This window comes from Elephantulus edwardii, unplaced genomic scaffold (assembly GCF_000299155.1).
Source record: "Elephantulus edwardii isolate Elephantulus edwardi_28Jun2011 unplaced genomic scaffold, EleEdw1.0 scaffold00499, whole genome shotgun sequence".
NCBI classification, from domain to species: Eukaryota; Metazoa; Chordata; class Mammalia; order Macroscelidea; family Macroscelididae; genus Elephantulus; species Elephantulus edwardii.
In genome coordinates, this window is record NW_006400249.1 from 182375 (window position 1) to 199248 (window position 16874).

A 16874-nucleotide genomic window follows, 5' to 3' on the forward strand; every position below is an offset into this window, starting at 1 on the left:
ACACTTTCCCTTCATATTCTTGAGGTCTCAAATTTAGTGAAGAAAATGGTAATGCTCCCTGCACTGGGCTTGGTTTAGTGCCCGAGTGGTGACACAGTTCTTTATTTTGCTTCAGTGTCAGGACTGATTGTACCACTTGTTCTTGCTACTGTTGTGTGCCATCGAGTTGGACCAACCCCTGACTGATTCTCCAGTGGGCTTTCACTTGCTGTAAACACAGGACAAGACTATCCACAGTTCTCCTGCAGAGCAGTTGGTAGATGTGAACCTTGTGCCTTTGGGTTGACAGTGCAGCTCCTAACCACTAAACCACCGGAGGAAAAATAAGGGTGATGGGGGTGGGCATGTTGCCCTTAAGTTTCTTACTTTCTTCATAATATAGTTGGACAAGAAAAGGCTTTGCCTTCAACACTGGGATTGAATCACTGTGGTGATTTTTTACTTTAAAGAAGTTCTTATTTGAAATTCCTAGTGCCTGCAGGAGGAAACAGTGACAGACCTGGAGACTGCAGCTCTGTACCCCTCGCACAGGTACGGTCCCTGCCCTGCCCTGCTGCTACTGGACGGGAGCGCCCCTCTCCGGGAGGGCTGCCTTCTACCCAGAGCAGATGACCATTTGATACACTGCATACTCTCACACCCTCCCAGGAAATGAACGCTGCAAGGTGCTGGGAGACCGAAGCAGCCTTAATTTTGTGTTTCCTAGGATAACGTTTCAAGTAAAAAACAAATGAGACAAACTTTTGTTTCCTCTTTTGAAAAAGGTGTAGATAATCAAATAAGTGTGACATCGTAAAAGTCACATACATTAGCAAGTGAACATTTCCTTTTGGGGATCAGGTTAGACTTGGATCTTTGCTAGGTTTCCAGTTTAGGTAGAAGAAAAATGGCTTTATATTTAGATTTAAGTCATATGTACCAGTAATGCTTTGTATATATACAGGGCTCTGGTGGCCTAGTGGTGAGAAGCTGTACTGCAGTCCAAAAGGCACACAGTTTGAACCCCCCAGATTCTCTGTGGGAGGATGAGCACTCTTCCTGCAGTGTGATTTATTACTCAGAAAACCTTTCCCTGGAGGGTCAGCTGTGGGTTGATCCCGACTTGATGGTGTACGGCAACTCTTACCTCTATATGTTGTTGTTGTTGATTGCCGTCGTCGAGTCAAGCACGGCTCATAGCTATATTAATACTTAAAATGATAGGAGTCTGGATAGTGATTGTGTTTGAACCAATAAACTACCTTTTCCTAAGCCTTTGCTGCCTTATGTTCACATTGAGCTCCTTTCTTAAGATGCTGTTTTCTCCCTCAGTTTTAAACCTCGGCTTTATGATCTGTCACTGCTGGTTTTAGATTAGATGGCAAGTAGCATTTCATTTATCCACTGTTAAGCATATGCTAAGTGCCAAATGCTGGGCTAGGTACCCAGGACGTGAGAGTGACCCGGAACAAGCTCCTTGTCTAGTGTGAGGAGGCTGCCTTATTTGTGAAAGAGAAGCTTTGAAGAGTTTTAAGTAGCATCTTGACAAAGATCAGATACATTCATTCGGAAGGATGTCTGTTGGCCTAGGCCAGGGGTCGTGGATGATGAGAACCCGGTGAGGAGACTGAATGGGCTCCCTGCTGAACAGTTTCCCCACAATCCCTAGAAATCAGACTATAAAGGTTCTGCCGGTCCCTTTGGGTCTCTAGGCCAGAGGTTCTCAGAGTCTCTCTGTCAGCTTGTCTAATGACAAGGACACTTGTTCTGTCCATGGGGGGTGAGTGTGGGAGCCATCCCTTAGGGAGAGACACTCTGGTCCTCTCTCTCTCTGGAAGATGGCTTTGGGAAGTTTACAGAGTTAAGTTGTTAAAAGTGCATCCCCCTCCAATTCCCATTTTTGGGATCTTATTTTTTGCTGGAGACATTTTCTCTTTGATGTGTTAGGGTTATTTAATTTTATGTTTGATTTGTGATTTGGGTGAATGCTTATAGAACACATAATTTTCCCATCCAACAGCCTATGCATTTTGTTTTTGTGGCGTGGGTTGTGACCCCTTCACTTTCTGCGGTCCCAGGCCCAGTGCCCTTGGCTTTGTGAGCATTTTCTCTGGGCAGATTGCTGCCCGGTAGAGAAGGACTCTGTCCGCCTCTCCCTCCAGGGTGCTGCTTTTATCTTTATAGCCTGTTAGCTGTTTGGCAGAGGCCATCCCCAGGGCGGTGTGTGTGCAGGTCCAGGTTAGAAGGTGGGACAAAACCATCCTCTGGGGCTCCAGCAGCCCTTATTCAACCAACAGTTCTGGTCTTCTTTAAGATTGTGAATTTCGTTCCATATTTCACTCTCCCTCTGCCCAGGACCACCTTCAGTTTTGGCCGTTTTGATTTTTTTAGCTAAGGATATGAAACAAGTCGGGGGTCATGTGATGGATTTCCCACAGCAGGGCTGGGGGGAAAGCAGCCTTGATAAGGAGCATACTGTGCCCGGTCTAATCCAGGAGCAAGGGTTCTCAACCCCTCTGTCCAGAAAGAAATCTAGCACAAGCCTCTGCAGGCATCAAGGGGAGAGGTCTTGGCATGTACCGCCCCACCTCCCAGGACTTCCCGCTTTCTACAGTTCAGACCACGCAGCTTGTCTCCTCCTTTGAGAGGGACATCATGTTTGGAAAGGTGGAGGGTTGACACAGTGACTGCAGCAGTGACTGGAGCATGTCAGAGACGGTGAAGAGGGCACAGGATAGGAGAGGGTTCAGATTGGTTGTTCAGAGGGTCGCCATGAGTCACACTCGAGGGCACCTAACAACATGTCTTAATTACATAGGTGTTGACAACTTCAGTCTTTTCTCCATCTGTTAATGACGTTGCCTATTGGTCCAGTGGTGAATTTTTCATTTTGTTGTTGTTGTTGATGAAATGGAATCTAGTTTGCAGACTCTAGCCTTTGATCTTCTGCCCCAAGCGCTTGTGTCATCTGCATAATGCAGACAATTGTTGAGTCTTCCCGTCTGGATGCCACATTCGTCATGCAGTCCAGTGGAGAGGTCGTAATAACAATAGGTGAAGCAGCGTCAGTATGACTTTGGCTCACGACTCTGTAGAACCACCCTGTTCTTTTCTCCTTTGGCCAGCTACCAAATGTTTGACCATATTCAATATCTAGAATAATTTCTATTTTTCTGGCTAATACACTTCTAAAATAGGGAAGGCTATTAAGTGACATTTGCCCAAGCCTTTTTGTTACTGTTGGGACATAAACCAAGAAATAAACTAAATGTCTTCAGAGTGTGAAGACAATTCAACTTCTAGATCCTTTTCTTAAAAGATGCGATGGGAGAGGTGATTTTAAAAGGTACTTTCTAACAGATACTACATATAATATATGAATTACCCAGTTTTCAGTTTATTAGGTTTTGGAACTGTGTTATGTTGTATAGAAAGTCTGGAATATTGATATTAGACCCTGATTGAAATTGCAGGAGTCTGCAGTGTGTGTGGTGGACTTTGTGCTACGGTTTTCTACTGGCTGTGGTTCTTCAGATCAATAAAGTGTGCACTCCTGTTTGATACCACAGTTGTTGTTGTGTTGTGCCATCGAGTCGCCTGCGACTCACAGCGACCCTATGTACAACAGCCCTAAACTACTCTCTGTCCTGTGCCAACCGCACTGCCTCTGACACACCCATCCCAATTATCCCAGTCACTGAATCAATCCACCTCATAGAGGGCCTTCCTCTCCTGCGCTGTCCCTCCACCCTCCCAAGCATGATGTCCTTCTCCAAGGACCGGTCTCTCCTCACAGCATGTCCAAAGTATGCCAGACGGAGCCTCAGAATCCTTGCCTCCAAGGAGCTATAAATAATCACAATATCTATGATGAGTGAATGACTTATTTAAGCCTTTTGAAGTGGCCAGGTGTAAGGCAGATAATTGACTCCTGATTTGTCAGCCATTTTATTATTGTTTATTCTGCCTTCTGTTTGTTTACAACATAGAAGAATCTCATTGACATTTTATATCTAACAATAATATTTTAAATAAGGATGTGTAATTTTCAATAGATCAAAAGCCTTTCTAAAGTGTTATGTATTATTTTAGATGATAGTATTGTATTCATACTGTAATTATTATTTATAATATATGTAATTATTACATAGAAATAATCCATAAGTTTAAAATTGGCTTCCCTAAATAAAATCTGCTAAACTAATGACAGTTAAACTCTCTAAGATCCATTTTTCAATTTTGTAACAGTGTTGTTATTGTTTCTTTCTTTAAAGCTCCTTCACCATGCCTGGGTCACTTCCCTTGAACGCAGAAGCCTGCTGGCCAAAGGATGTGGGGATTGTTGCCCTGGAGATCTATTTTCCTTCTCAGTATGTTGACCAAACAGAGTTGGAAAAATACGATGGTGTAGATGCTGGGAAGTATACGATTGGCTTGGGCCAGGCCAAGATGGGCTTCTGCACAGACAGAGAAGACATCAACTCTCTCTGCCTGACTGTGGTTCAGAATCTGATGGAGAGAAATGGCCTTTCCTACGATTGCATTGGGCGGCTTGAGGTTGGAACGGAGACGATCATCGACAAGTCGAAGTCCGTGAAGTCGAACCTGATGCAGCTCTTTGAGGAGTCTGGGAATACAGACATAGAGGGAATAGACACCACGAACGCCTGCTACGGGGGCACGGCTGCCGTCTTCAATGCCGTCAACTGGATCGAGTCCAGCTCCTGGGACGGTAGGTACAGACCCCTGCTCCACGTGGTGACAGGCCCAGAGGACCTTCGCCTTCACGATGCTTCCAGGCGCGTGGCAGTTGTGGCCTTCCCCTCATCTGAATTGGGATCTGATTATCCTACCAGTTTGCTGTTGAGTTTGGAGATTTTCTTTCTTTCTACAGACGGGGCTGGGGCATTCTGGGGGCAATGGATGGCCCCGCTGATGGGTGTGCTTTTTATAGTGTGACCGTCTTCTCGTGCGTGATCACAGAATGATCTCTTGCAGGCCGTTATGCCCTGGTGGTCGCGGGGGACATCGCTGTCTACGCCACCGGAAATGCTAGACCCACAGGTGGAGTTGGAGCTGTCGCTCTGCTAATTGGACCAAACGCCCCCTTAATTTTTGACCGAGGTAAGTGTTCGTGGCAGCTTTTTTAAAAAAAAAGTCGGTGTGCTGAACAATTTGAACATACACAAAAAGCACTAGTTTTTGTTAGATGCTGTTGACTCGAGTACAACTCATAGCGACTCTGTAAGCCCCCAACCTGACACCTGCTCTCTCCCGGGCCGTTCTCGCTCTCTCTGAGACACTGGAGCCCATTGCTGAAGGCACAGTGTCAACCAAAGCAAGTGCTCGGTTTTTCTCTTGTCATCAAGTCTGAACAAACTCGTGACTGACCCTCTGGTGGGTTTCAAGGCTGTAAACCACAAGGGTGGAGATTGCCCATCTCTCCTGAGGCGCCTTGGGTGGATTCAGACCCCAGAGGAGTGTGGCTTTGGGTTAACAGCACCACAGCCTAGAGAAGAGGCCATTAGAGCTCCAGGTGCTTCCCTGACATCAGTGAAATATGGTCAGAATCTTTGTGGCAGTCGCAGTCCTGTGCTGTAGGTGGTTATTGTCCCAATTCAGAGAGAAGCGAAAAAGGGGAACTGGCCTGTAGTCATAGTAACGTGACAGGTAGAGTTTGTTTTCAGTTCAGCAGGGCAATTGTACACTTGGTCTTAGCCAAAAGGTCGAGAAGCGGTTCAGTAGGGCAGTTGTAGCCCTCATTTGGATTTAAAAAACATGAATGACAGTGTATATACTAATGGAACCCTGAGCCTATTTGTAAATGCCTTTATCGTTTCAGTGAGACGGATTGATAAGTGACTGTGGCAGTGGGCTGAAATGTGTCAGATACAGGGTAGGTAGGGTAGGGCTCAGATCTGTTGTTCTGCACGCGACGGCACCTAACAGCACCAGTGGGAAGAGCTAATTAGACAGTTTCTGAAGGCCCTAGACGGTACATTCTATTTGTATATGATTATCAAGAAGTGGTGGAGGTCCACAGACATCTTCCTTTTGTTTCTCACAGGGCTGCGTGGCACCCACATGCAGCACGCCTATGACTTTTACAAGCCTGACATGCTCTCTGAGTACCCTGTTGTGGATGGAAAGCTCTCCATTCAGTGCTACCTCAGTGCACTAGACCGCTGCTATTCTGTCTACCGGAAAAAGGTCCGCGCCCAGTGGCAGAAGGGTAGGTTGTGTGTGTTCTCCTTGGTCTGGGTATCTGTTGATGGCAGTGAGATCTGCCTACCGTATGATGTGGCTGGATCCACACAAACTGTTTCTCTAGAGTCCGTATTTGCCTTTAGAGGTTATGAGAGGGTTTAAAGAAAACATCACAGCCTAATGCCTACGGATGAGGACCATTTCTGTATTATATAGAAGGTCTCTGTATTTAATAACGTCTAAACACAGTCATTTTCTAACTTCTTCCACTAGGAACCATACTGAGAAGTAATTTAACAAGATGTGTATGTTTATGCTAAATTGAAGCAAAAGTGTGCGTCATGCAACTGCTTCCTCATTCTATGAGTTATTCTGTTTTCCTTTAAAGCAAAAACTGTTTCTTACGCATCAAATTGATTATGTCACCCACTCACAAGATTCTGATGTTTGAAAAAACACTAGTATGATGCCAACGTCAGCTGTCTTTTTTGATGTGCTTTTTTAAGCCGATTTCAGCATACACTATATTCTGGTCGTTTGCTTATCATGCACTAGTTTAAGATGCAAGAGCCCTAATTCTGTCCTAATATCAAACTTCCAAAATTGATTATTATCTGAAGCTCGTCTTTTTCTTGGACTTCTCTTTCAGAGGGAAATGATAAAGATTTTACTTTGAATGACTTTGGCTTCGTGATCTTCCACTCGCCGTACTGTAAACTGGTTCAGAAATCTCTAGCCCGGATGTTGCTGAATGACTTTCTGAATGACCAAAACAGAGATAAAAATAGCATCTACAGAGGCCTGGAAGCCTTTGGGTAAGAGGAGCTCTTGTGATTCGTCTGTCTTATTATTTTATGCCTGTGAGAACCATTGTATAGACCTAAAAACATTTAATTAGAGTCCAAAGGGTCTCGCACATCATCTGTTGTCATGTTCCATCGGGTAGGAACGAACCCATAGATGCCCCTTCAGCGAGTTTTCAGAGGCAGTAAATCGCACAAGAGGAGGTTGCCCGCCCTTCTGTGGAGCAGCTGCATTTCCAAGGCACCTGCCTTTCACTGGCTGCATGATCCCTTAGCACTGAACCACCAGGGCCTCAAACCCATCTAACCTATTGATCTCATTAGCGAGAAAGTACATTCTTGTAAAGTAGCGCCCTTAGCCTGTTTACTCAGCCGAGCTTCTGAGTTAGGCCTTTTGCTCCGTTCCCGGGCCGTCACAGCAGTCTGTGTTAGTGACCCCCACTTTCCCAGATCAGCCACGGGTGGCCGTATACAGCCTGCTTCTACCCCAACACGTAGTCACAGTGTGCCAGGCTCAGCTCAGCAGTAGCCGCTTGTTAACACGTGTGCCCTTAAAGCCGGTCATTCTGTCCTCCTGGCCCGCGTCTCCCTTGGTAAAGTGCCCCACAGCTCTGACAGCTTTTCATGATTACGAAGTTGAAACAGTGTCATGTTCTGTTTGAGAACAGTAAGGTGCTAATGGACACATTAACCCACCGGAACCAGCCGGTGACCTTGTTTCCAAGGCCTTTAAAGAGCGCGTACGTGTGTGCTTGGTTCTGTTTCTCACAGCAGCTGGCGTTGCTGGGTATGGCTGCGTGGAAGAGCGATGCTTAACCAGTGAGAAGTCATATGCAGGTGTCACTGGGCATTAAGCCCATCCTCTTGGAGCACCATAAACATTGTCTGTCTTACAAATCTTTCAGGGATGTTAAATTAGAAGATACTTACTTTGACCGAGATGTGGAAAAGGCATTTATGAAGGCTAGTTCTGAACTCTTCAATCAGAAAACAAAAGCGTCTTTGCTTGTATCCAATCAGAATGGGAACATGTACACGTCCTCAGTCTATGGCTCACTTGCTTCTCTTCTGGCACAGTAAGTATGGGGCTCAGCCACTTAAGCCTCCTGTGGGGGTCAGTCAGTCATGGTCAAGCCTCCTGTGGGGTGTGGGTCAGTCATGGTCAAGCCTCCTGTGGGGTGTGGGTCAGTCATGGTCAAGCCTCCTGTGGGGTGTCCGTCAGGGTCAAGCCTCCTGTGGGAGGTCAGTAGTCAGAGTCAAGCCTCCTGTAGGGTGTGAGTCATGGTGATGTTTCATTGTCACATTCTGATCTCCTGCTTCTAGACTAGAAGGATACATGGGTTGAAGGTAGGGTTCTGACTTTGACTTTCCTGGCTGCGTCTTCATGAGCTCATTATTTTGAACTATAGTTAGACCACATCTTGTTTATCCAGTGCTGCTAGAACAGAACTATCACAGGTCAGTGGCTTTAACAACTAGAACTAGATCCTTTCACAGTTAAGTGTGAGCTGAGAACAACTCATAGCAATCCCACAAACAGCAGACATGACCCTACCCTATCCTGTGCGCCATCCTCACCGTCTGAGATTCCTGAGCTCGTTAATACAGTCACTGTCAGTCCATCTTCTTGAGCATCTTCCTCCATGACGTTGACCTCAACATTGCCAAGGACTGGCCTCTCCACAACATGCCCAAAGTATGTGAGCTGGAGTTTCGTCTTCTGTGCCTGTAAGAGCACCTTGGTTTCTGCTGGCTCTCTTTTGGCAGTCCCTGGGGTATTGAGTATTCTTCTCCAGCACTGCAGATCAAGCGCATTGAGTCTTCTTCTGTCATCCTTAGTCATTGTCCTAGTTTTAGATACATAGCAAGTAAAAGGCCGTGGCCTGAATCAGATGAACTTTGGCTTACAAACTGACCTCAGTGCCCCAGTTACAGAGAGATCCTTGACAGCAGAGTTTCCCAACACAGTACCCCAAGGATTGTGGATCCAAGTAAGATAAAGTCATTCATTGATGATTTCACTTCGGTCCTAGAGGACCTTTCCCCCTCCGCTGTGGGCAGCCCCATTCTGCCCGTCTCCCGAATGGTCACCGCACACTGTCAGCCCTGTTCGGCCCATTGGTGGCAGATTCAGCCACATCATCTTGGCGCTCAGGAGTAGCTGCACGCTGCGACACCACCTCGGCAAGCTTGGACCTTTGTTCCCTGGGAGGCTGGGCCCCGGCCTATTTTGCGGTGCCCCTTTTGTTCCAGATTGTTGTCATTCATATAATGCCTAATCATATATTAGACTTTTTAGACTGTGATCTGACCCTTATCTGATCTAATGTGTCTTCATTATGTATGTACCCTTTTCTTGTTCTTCCCCAACCCCCCGTATCTGCCTATTTAAGAGCAATGACTCTACCTCCTGAGACCAAGGCAGCTCTGCTTTCTGTCATCAGCTTTGCTTTCTGGTTCCTCAGCTTCTTGGCACCTTAGGCCTCCTGAAGTGACCCAGCCTCTGCCCTGCTTGAGCAAATATTACAAAACTCATAATTCTACTACTAAGTGCCAGAAGGGCTTCTCCTCCTCCCATAGGTGCTCTGCTCTTTCGCTCCTGGTCCAGCAAACCCAGCTGTGCCAGCAAGTGCTCAGGAGCCCCCAGTCCACGGGCACAGGGCTCCTGCTTCAGCACACCCAGCTTCACCAGCTCAGGGGCTGCCAACAATCTCTTCAAGCCAATCTTGACTTTGACCACTTCCACACTTGAGGTGTCTGCTGGAGCAGTAGCCTACGCCTTATACCAGCCTTGGGCTTCATTCTCCTGTGCCACTAGAACAGAAACAAACATGGTGGTTTTCTCACAGTTTTCGGAGGCTAGGTTCTGAGTAGCATGTGCCTGCTGAGAGGGAACGCCTCTTACTGTCCCAGGGAAGACACAAAGGCAAGCCTTCCTTCCCCTAGTCCAAAAGACGGGCTCCACTCCAACCACCCTTTCCTGGTGTTAGTGTTTCCTGTTTGCTTCTCTTTTATGTCTTGTAAGAGTAAAAGGGATAGAGGCCATAGCCTAGGAAAGACCTCTTGCCCCACAGGGCTGCAGCCTGCATCCGGGTGTCCCATCGCACTTGTAGGAATCCCCTGACACCACATCATGGGATGATTACATCACGGCAGCGTTGCCAAACCACTGGGCATCGAGCCCAGCCGGTGGACACCTTGGTCTCTCATTGCCACCAAGTCCTCATCTAGCTGATGAGTGTCTTTTCAGAGGCTGTAAATCACATGGGAGGAGACTGCCCGTCTCTCCCCCAGACCACCAGAGCTGTGCTACCGATGTGTCAACAGTGCAGCCACAGTGACAGTCTCCAGTCGACAAAGTAATGCTCTTTATGATACAGTAACTTCCTCATAAACCCCATCATTCCCAAAGCAATGAAAGCTCTTTTCCCGTCTGCTTGTTGTAACAGTTTCTGGATCCGCCAGGCTGCAGTGTGGGGTCTTCTTTCTGCTCCAGCTTTCCTCACCGTGGGCCCAAGAGCGGATCCTTGACCGTAACACATTTCTCCATCTGCGTAGGTACTCACCTCAGCAGTTGGCAGGGAAGAGGATTGGCATCTTCTCCTATGGTTCTGGTCTGGCTGCCACTTTGTACTCCCTGAGAGTCACACAGGATGCCACACCAGGTGAGTGCGGGTCTGCCCTCTGCAGCAGCAAGACATTTTAACAAAGCTACTCTGTCCCTGATAATCTGCCTCAACTAGGTAAAAGGCAGGACTATATCACTGTCAGGGTATCTCCCCCCACCCCCAAAATAGGAAAAAAATAAGCTTTATAAATATTTCCTGTTATTTAAAAGTTTTCTTCTTTGGAAAATTATGGTTTTTTTTTTAAGCTTGTGGCACTAACTAGGCATGAAACGGGAAATACACTTATTAGATGTAGGAAGTATTTGCATGTTTATACTAATAAGTGATCATGTGAGTGAATAACACCAGAATCCTTTCTCTTTTGTTGGTTTTACAATAAATTGTCTAATTTTTATAGAGAATCAGAGTCATTGGCTGTCGAGTTACAACTGACCCATAGGTGACCCTGGAGTGGGTTGGAAGCAGGAGTGGCACCCACTTCCTAAACCACATGCCTCCAAAAACTCTATGAACTTTGATAAGTGTCTAGTAGAGGGGCTTCAGGCCTTTTGTTCATAGGGTCGCCATCAACAACATGCTGCACGGGAGGACGTTGCCCAGCCTCCTCCTCCAGAGCAGACAATGGGCTTGAACTGCTGGTTTGCAGTTCAGCTCCTTACCACTAGGTACTAGAGCATTTTGCCTCTTAAGGACGCTTTTGTTAAAGCAGAAAGAAAAACTGATGGAAAGCTCCTCATTAATTTCCTAGAACTATTAAATGGATTGACTATAGAAAAGTGATTTGGCTTCAGATCCCACCAACATCCTAATTGTCTACTCTGCAAAATTGAACCAAATAGATAATCAGGTCCTATGACCTGTGTCAGATGGATACCATGGGACCCGTGGACTCAGAAGTTCTAGCCAGTGATTCTGAGAGGAACGAAAAGCTGTCTGTCACTTTGCTGATGTTTGACTCAGGAGTCATTAATTTTTCCATGTGTTGGAATTCTTTTCTATTTCAGGGTCTGCTCTGGATAAAATAACAGCAAGCGTCTGTGACCTTAAATCAAGACTTGACTCAAGAACCTGTGTAGCACCAGATGTCTTTGCAGAGACTATGAAGCTCAGAGAGGACACTCATCACTTGGGTAAGACGCCCAGGCAGAGTGTCTGAGTAACGCATTGCTGCTGGACCAGAAACCCCACAAGGGGAACTTCAACAAATGATGCATTCTCTCACCATTGGCATCTACAAGTCTGTAGAAGTATCTGCCTTACCCAGAACTGTTGTAACAGAAATGCCACCAGGACATGGCTTTAACAAGCACATTGATTCCCGTAGTCCGGGAGTGCACAAGGTCTGAGGAAGGCCTTCTGTGGCTCTGGGGGAAGGTCCTTGTCTGCTTTTAATACTGTGGGCCCCTCTCCTCGGAGATCCCTGTGTCTTGCCTTCAGCCTTCCTTTTCCCAAGTCAGGGCATAGCCAAGTGAACACATACTTGGAAGACACAATTCGTCCATGACAGATGACTGGAATAATATCGTGAGCTACACAGACGATAAAAGCATGTGGCTTTACATAGCAGTAACTTTGTGAGTAAAATTAGTAATAGGATATAACTAATTCTTTCATATGTTCCCTTTTTTAGGCAACTATATTCCCCAGGGTTCGATCGATTCCCTCTTTGAAGGAACGTGGTACCTGGTGCGAGTGGATGAAATGCACCGGAGGACCTACGCCCGCCGCCCCGCCCCGAGCGATGACACTCTGGAGGAAGGCGTGGGCCTCGTGCATTCCAGCACAGCAGCTGAGGTAGGGACGCCTTCGTGCCCGCGCTCGCTTGGCTTGTCACGGGGCCCGGGGTCTCTGCCCTGCGTTTGAGGATTGAGGCAGCCTAATCGAGACTTAGGGCTTTGAAGGGATGCCCGCGGAAGGATAGTTAGGGCCTTGGTCTCCAGCGTGCCACGGAGCGACGGCCTCACTGCACTTGGCCTTCAGTTATTAGCTGCTTTCTTTCCTTAGCAGCTCTGTTTTCTCACCACAGTCCCCTTGAGGAAGTGATGCTAACGGGTTTTAGAGATGAGGCTCCAGGAAGTTAAGGGGCTGCCAGAATGCCAGCTGGACCGTGCGAGGCCAGGCTTGAGCCAGGGCTCTCGCAGCCTCGGGTTGTTGAGCGCCTCTTCTGCATAGCTGCAGCTGCTGATAGAAGTAGCAGATGTGGCACTGTGGCCTTCCCTGTGCTCCACGGGGCAGGTGATAGAATGAAGTCACGGTAGTGAAGGATGGACGTTGATTTGATTTCCCTCCTGGAAAAATTTAGTATAAGCTGCTTCAAAGTAGTTCCCTTATCCACTTCTTCATAGAAATGCAATTTTTAAAAAAAACAGTCTGTGAATCAACAATTTTTCCTTTCATTTCAGCATATTCCAAGTCCTGCTAAGAAAGTGCCAAGACTCCCTGCCACAGGCGTTGAGCCAGAAGCGGCTGTCCTTAGTAACGGGGAACACTGAAAACTGTGAAGGGCAGACGTCACCGTGGGTTCTGGGGTGGGACGATGTTTATCTAGCTGACGTGGAGCCTGGAGAACCATTGCATACTCTGTGAAAAGCCTTCGCTGGCCTGCTTCCTCTTGTGGTCTAGCCAGTGCTCAGTGTACTCGGGTGATGCTAAGGGCTCTGTAAAACTTCATACCTCTCTGCTACTTGTATGCATGGAGTGTAGCTTTTAAATGTGGTGAAATGAATCGTGTGCTTCTGGCAGAAGAAATCCGACGTACCAGTCTCCAATTAAAACCCAATTTTTTAAAAAACATGTAAGAATTTTGTAGTACTTTGAACAAGTCTTCTGATCACAACGTGGGAAAAGTGGTTTCAATGCAGTGTGCACACACCGTGTTTGACCTGTGCGCTTTTTAAAAATCTCTTAATCTTAAAGGGAGGAGAAGAGTTAGGTTGGTACTAGTTGTTCTGGAAACTGGAGCGTTGCCGTCCATCAAGCCCAGCAGTGACTGAAAGTTGTGATGACCTCTGAGCAGAGCGATGCTGACCTACGAGATGGCTGGTGTAAGCATGGGCCTGTTCCCATGTCAGCTCCAAGTGGCTGTGCTGAACATCAGTGAGAGCCATTGGAGCAGTGGATGAGGAAGGCTTGCAGTCCTTATTTGCACCTTGATTTGAAGGACCGATGAATCATCTCTTTTGCTGCCTGTTTTTATTTGAAGCAGAAAGGTGTAAGATAGCGACAGGGCATTGTAGGTTATTTCTGATGCGTCAGTGTTACAAATTCATCTTAAAGACTGAGAACTGAATTCATGGTGGATGTGTTCTTTCTTTTTCTTTTTTTTTTAATGTATCCTATGAAGAGTACAATCTGAATTTTTACAGTCTGCCAAACCAAAAAGAATATTCTGCTTCAAGGTCTAGGAGTAGAATTTATAAAGCATTTTCATAGACTTTCACCTTTGGGAAAACAAAAATTGTTGCCTGGGATGGATAAGAACACTAGACCATTTTGTAGATCTTTTTGGTGCTGAACATGACATGAGCCTTATCGATTGTAAAATAGAGGTAGTTGGAACTAATGTACAGAACTAAATTTTTAAACTTTATCTACTGTTCAATTCTATGAAATCTCAGTTATCTGAAATAACTTACACGAATACGAAATGTAATGTTTTAAATTGCAATGTACTATGTAATGTAGTGTTTGTAAAATATTAACCAGTAGTGTTTTTTGATTTGTACAGTCACAATTTGTTAAAATGTCTTCGTTTTAACATTCACTGATGTAGATTAATAATGTTCAGTTTTAAAGATTGATGGGAAATGGTGCATGTAATAGTTTTCCAAGTATTGGAAATTCAGTATGTTTTCAAGAGTCAAGTATGTATCTTTTGATGCCAGGAAATGGGTTTTCTCAGTCAGAGTCCATTGCCGGCAATGGGCATGCCTTGTAATACTTGGCATAGAGCATTAACTGTACACCTTATTAACAGAGAGGTGAATAACTTTGAAATAAAGTTTTAGAGAAACATTTCAGGTATTTGAGTATTATTTTTTTAACCCCTACACTACGAATTTAGCAAAGAAATGAATTAGTATGTTTGTTGCCTTTTGTTTGTTTAAATAAGGGCATTCATTTTATTACATCCCTTCAACATCTACTTCCACTCATTACTAAATTCCGTATAAGCAAAGCATTTTGATTAAGCTAGAAATTAAAGATGTACGAGGTCTTGTCTTCAAGGTGTAGTAATGGGGAATTTATACTGATAATTTTTTTTTTTAATTTTATTTTATTTTTGTGTGAGTGTACCATCAAATCATATCTGACTGGTACAGGAGGAGATGGCCCCTCCTCCGGCAGAGCATCTGGTGGATTCGAACCATGTACCTCTGGGATTGCAGTGCAGCTTCTTGCCACTAGGCCACCAGAGCTCCCTGGTCTGCTTTATTTGTTTTGTCTTGTATTCTTTTTCTAATTCCTCTTGGAAATTGCTTGTAGATTCCTGCTATTATTCAAATTTGTCTTTCACTCACAGAAATACCCAACCATTTTCTTTTGAATTCCATGCCAGAAAGTTTGATCAGATTTGCCACCTTCAGGAAATCCATGAATTTCGTGTTGTGTTCACTTCTTAGGGGTGATACCTTCCTTAGGATTTGGGTGTAGGGTGTGAGGTAGTCTACTTCTTCTGTATATTTGCTGTGATAGTTTTTCTTGCCTGGGGTTCCAGAAGATCCTGAGGCTGATGACCCCAGCTGAAGAGTTCACTTCTCCAGTTGGGAGAGCTAGTCACCCTTCCTGAAGTCCACCTCTGGTCCAGGACTCACTACAGTCTCACGGGGAGCGAAAATCACCCTGCCTGTGGTCATAGGGCTGGAGGAAACTTGCCTTGGCTGGGGAGCTCACCAGGACAGGTACTCCCTCTATATCGAGTCTTTCCTCTCTGGTGTCATGGCTTGTGAGAAAGTTCACTTGGGCTGAGAAACTCAGCTTGATTCTAATCTTTTCCCTTTCTGAATATTTTAAAATATATTCTTCAATTTAAAAAAAACAACTATGAGATAATCATCTCACCCCAGTAACAATAGCAAAATTCAACAGAGCAGCAAACAACAAATGCTGGCACTGTAGGCGGGAGTGTAAAATGGTCCAACCACTCTGGAAGGCAGTACGGCACTTTCTCACAAAGTTGCAAATAGAAATACCCTTTGGGAGATCCAAGATGGCATTGGAGGCAGAGACAGAATGAATGGTGAGCTGCGGGAGCAGTGAACCACTTTAAGCAGGGCCATTATGGCCTTCCACAGACTTCGGCTTATTGATACTTGAACACTTAAACAGTTGATGACTGGCCCTCAGTGAAGATCGAGGCTCAACAACAGGAATTCAAGGATTCCCAAGGAGAAATGGCTGAGTCTTGTGGCTCCCAATCCCGCACCCCCCCACCCCCGCGCCACGCCCGCACAGCTGCTGCAGCTCCATGAGGCTTCCACAGCCTGAACGAATGGATCCCCTCACCCAGGATAGATGCTGGGCACCACATGGGAAGCAATTAAAAAGATCATACTTATGTCTTCCTCTCACCTGGCTTCCCTTGGGCCCTGCCCTTGTCCTTCTTCCGACTTCTGTCTTTGTGGCTGGCGGCCAGCAGCTCCCCTCGTTTCCTCTTGGATTTTGCATCCTTGAAGGCTCCCTGCACCGGTGTGGCAGGGACGGTGGAGGCAGGAGTGGCCGGGCTGCCCTGGCTCAGGCCTTGGGGCTGCTGCCCAAGGTCTCCCAGATCGTACTGCACAGCCAGCTCCTTGGTCTCTCGCGAGGCCCCGTCCTCGGGCTCCAGGCCCTTGCTACAGGGCAGCTTGGCTGAGGCCTGGCTCTCAGGACCCGCCCGGGCCTGTGGGGGGCTGGCAGAGAGGGTCCCATTGCCTAGGGCCGCCTCGGCCTCATCCTCCGAGTCCGAGAAGCGGGCGTCACAGCTTCTGAAGGCATCGCAGTGCTTCTTGGGCGCTGGTGTGTAGGGCTCCTGGCCAAGGGCACCCCGGGCCCGCTTGGGTGGTCTCTCATCCCTGGAATTGGCCCTGTTCAGCAACCTGCAAGAGTAGTTGGACAGGGGGTCGTACTCTAGGTCAGTGGAAGGCTTGGAGTTGTCCACGACGTACTTGCCGCTGATGCCGTGACGACCCTGCCTTCGGGGCTGGCCCACGGCCTTGGGGACATATTCCAGGGTGCCACCTCGGCCGGAGCTCCTCTCCAGGGAGTACTTGCCACCTGG

General features: G+C 46.6%; 2 protein-coding genes across 2 annotated transcripts in view; one reads left to right on the forward strand and one right to left on the reverse strand.

Moving 5' to 3' along the window:
* Positions 1-478: 478 nt before the first annotated feature.
* Positions 479-13157, forward strand: HMGCS1 (3-hydroxy-3-methylglutaryl-CoA synthase 1 (soluble)). Its single transcript, XM_006903043.1, has 10 exons — positions 479-531; positions 4254-4711; positions 4978-5103; positions 6047-6211; positions 6836-7001; positions 7895-8065; positions 10548-10654; positions 11623-11748; positions 12249-12412; positions 13021-13157. Exons 2-10 carry the CDS (start codon positions 4264-4266, stop codon positions 13108-13110), a joined length of 1563 nt encoding a protein of 520 aa, XP_006903105.1. The 5' UTR covers positions 479-531; positions 4254-4263; the 3' UTR covers positions 13111-13157.
* A 3015-nt stretch (positions 13158-16172) lies between these two features.
* Positions 16173-16874, reverse strand: part of LOC102865810 (RNA exonuclease 1 homolog) — an 11395-nt gene continuing 10693 nt past the window's right edge. Inside the window, exon 2 of the mRNA XM_006903045.1 lies at positions 16173-16870. Within this exon, the coding sequence (XP_006903107.1) occupies positions 16173-16870 (698 nt within the window). The remainder of the gene's footprint in view (positions 16871-16874) is intronic.

Bases quoted from the DNA above. Each gene is read 5' to 3' on its own strand.
- HMGCS1 (XM_006903043.1), top strand. From the start codon at position 4,264: ATGCCTGGGTCACTTCCCTTGAACGCAGAAGCCTGCTGGCCAAAGGAT. The intron at 5,104-6,046 runs GTAAGTGTTCGT...TGTTTCTCACAG, and splicing joins CCCCTTAATTTTTGACCGAG to GGCTGCGTGGCACCCACATG. The intron at 10,655-11,622 runs GTGAGTGCGGGT...TTTCTATTTCAG, and splicing joins CACACAGGATGCCACACCAG to GGTCTGCTCTGGATAAAATA.